Consider the following 221-nt stretch of genomic DNA (forward strand, 5'->3'; position numbering starts at 1 on the left):
TCTTCTTCTTCTTTTTCTTTAAGAAGATGACTTTTCATCGTCAAGCAGAAAGACAGGGATACTCTTGCCTCCTGCACCTTTGTGACTGTAATTGTTTGAGTCGTAAAGATGCTCTTCCCCTCCTGCGGTACTTATTCTCCTCTCTTCATTCCCGCCTGCACCTGTCGTCCCTGCGGATCCAAGCAAGTCAACGAGAAGTAACCCGTCGGTGCCAGTTATAC

At 47.1% G+C, this 221-nt stretch overlaps 1 protein-coding gene across 1 annotated transcript in view; it reads right to left on the bottom strand.

The window, feature by feature from the left end:
* Positions 1-11: 11 nt before the first annotated feature.
* Positions 12-221, bottom strand: part of CSUI_011012 (uncharacterized protein) — a 1,231-nt gene continuing 1,021 nt past the window's right edge. Inside the window, exon 2 of the mRNA XM_068071113.1 lies at positions 12-170. Within this exon, the coding sequence (XP_067916911.1) occupies positions 19-170 (152 nt within the window). The 3' untranslated portion in view covers positions 12-18. The remainder of the gene's footprint in view (positions 171-221) is intronic.

The sequence above is a fragment of the Cystoisospora suis genome, assembly GCF_002600585.1.
Source record: "Cystoisospora suis strain Wien I chromosome Unknown contig_9301, whole genome shotgun sequence".
Taxonomy (NCBI): domain Eukaryota; phylum Apicomplexa; class Conoidasida; order Eucoccidiorida; family Sarcocystidae; genus Cystoisospora; species Cystoisospora suis.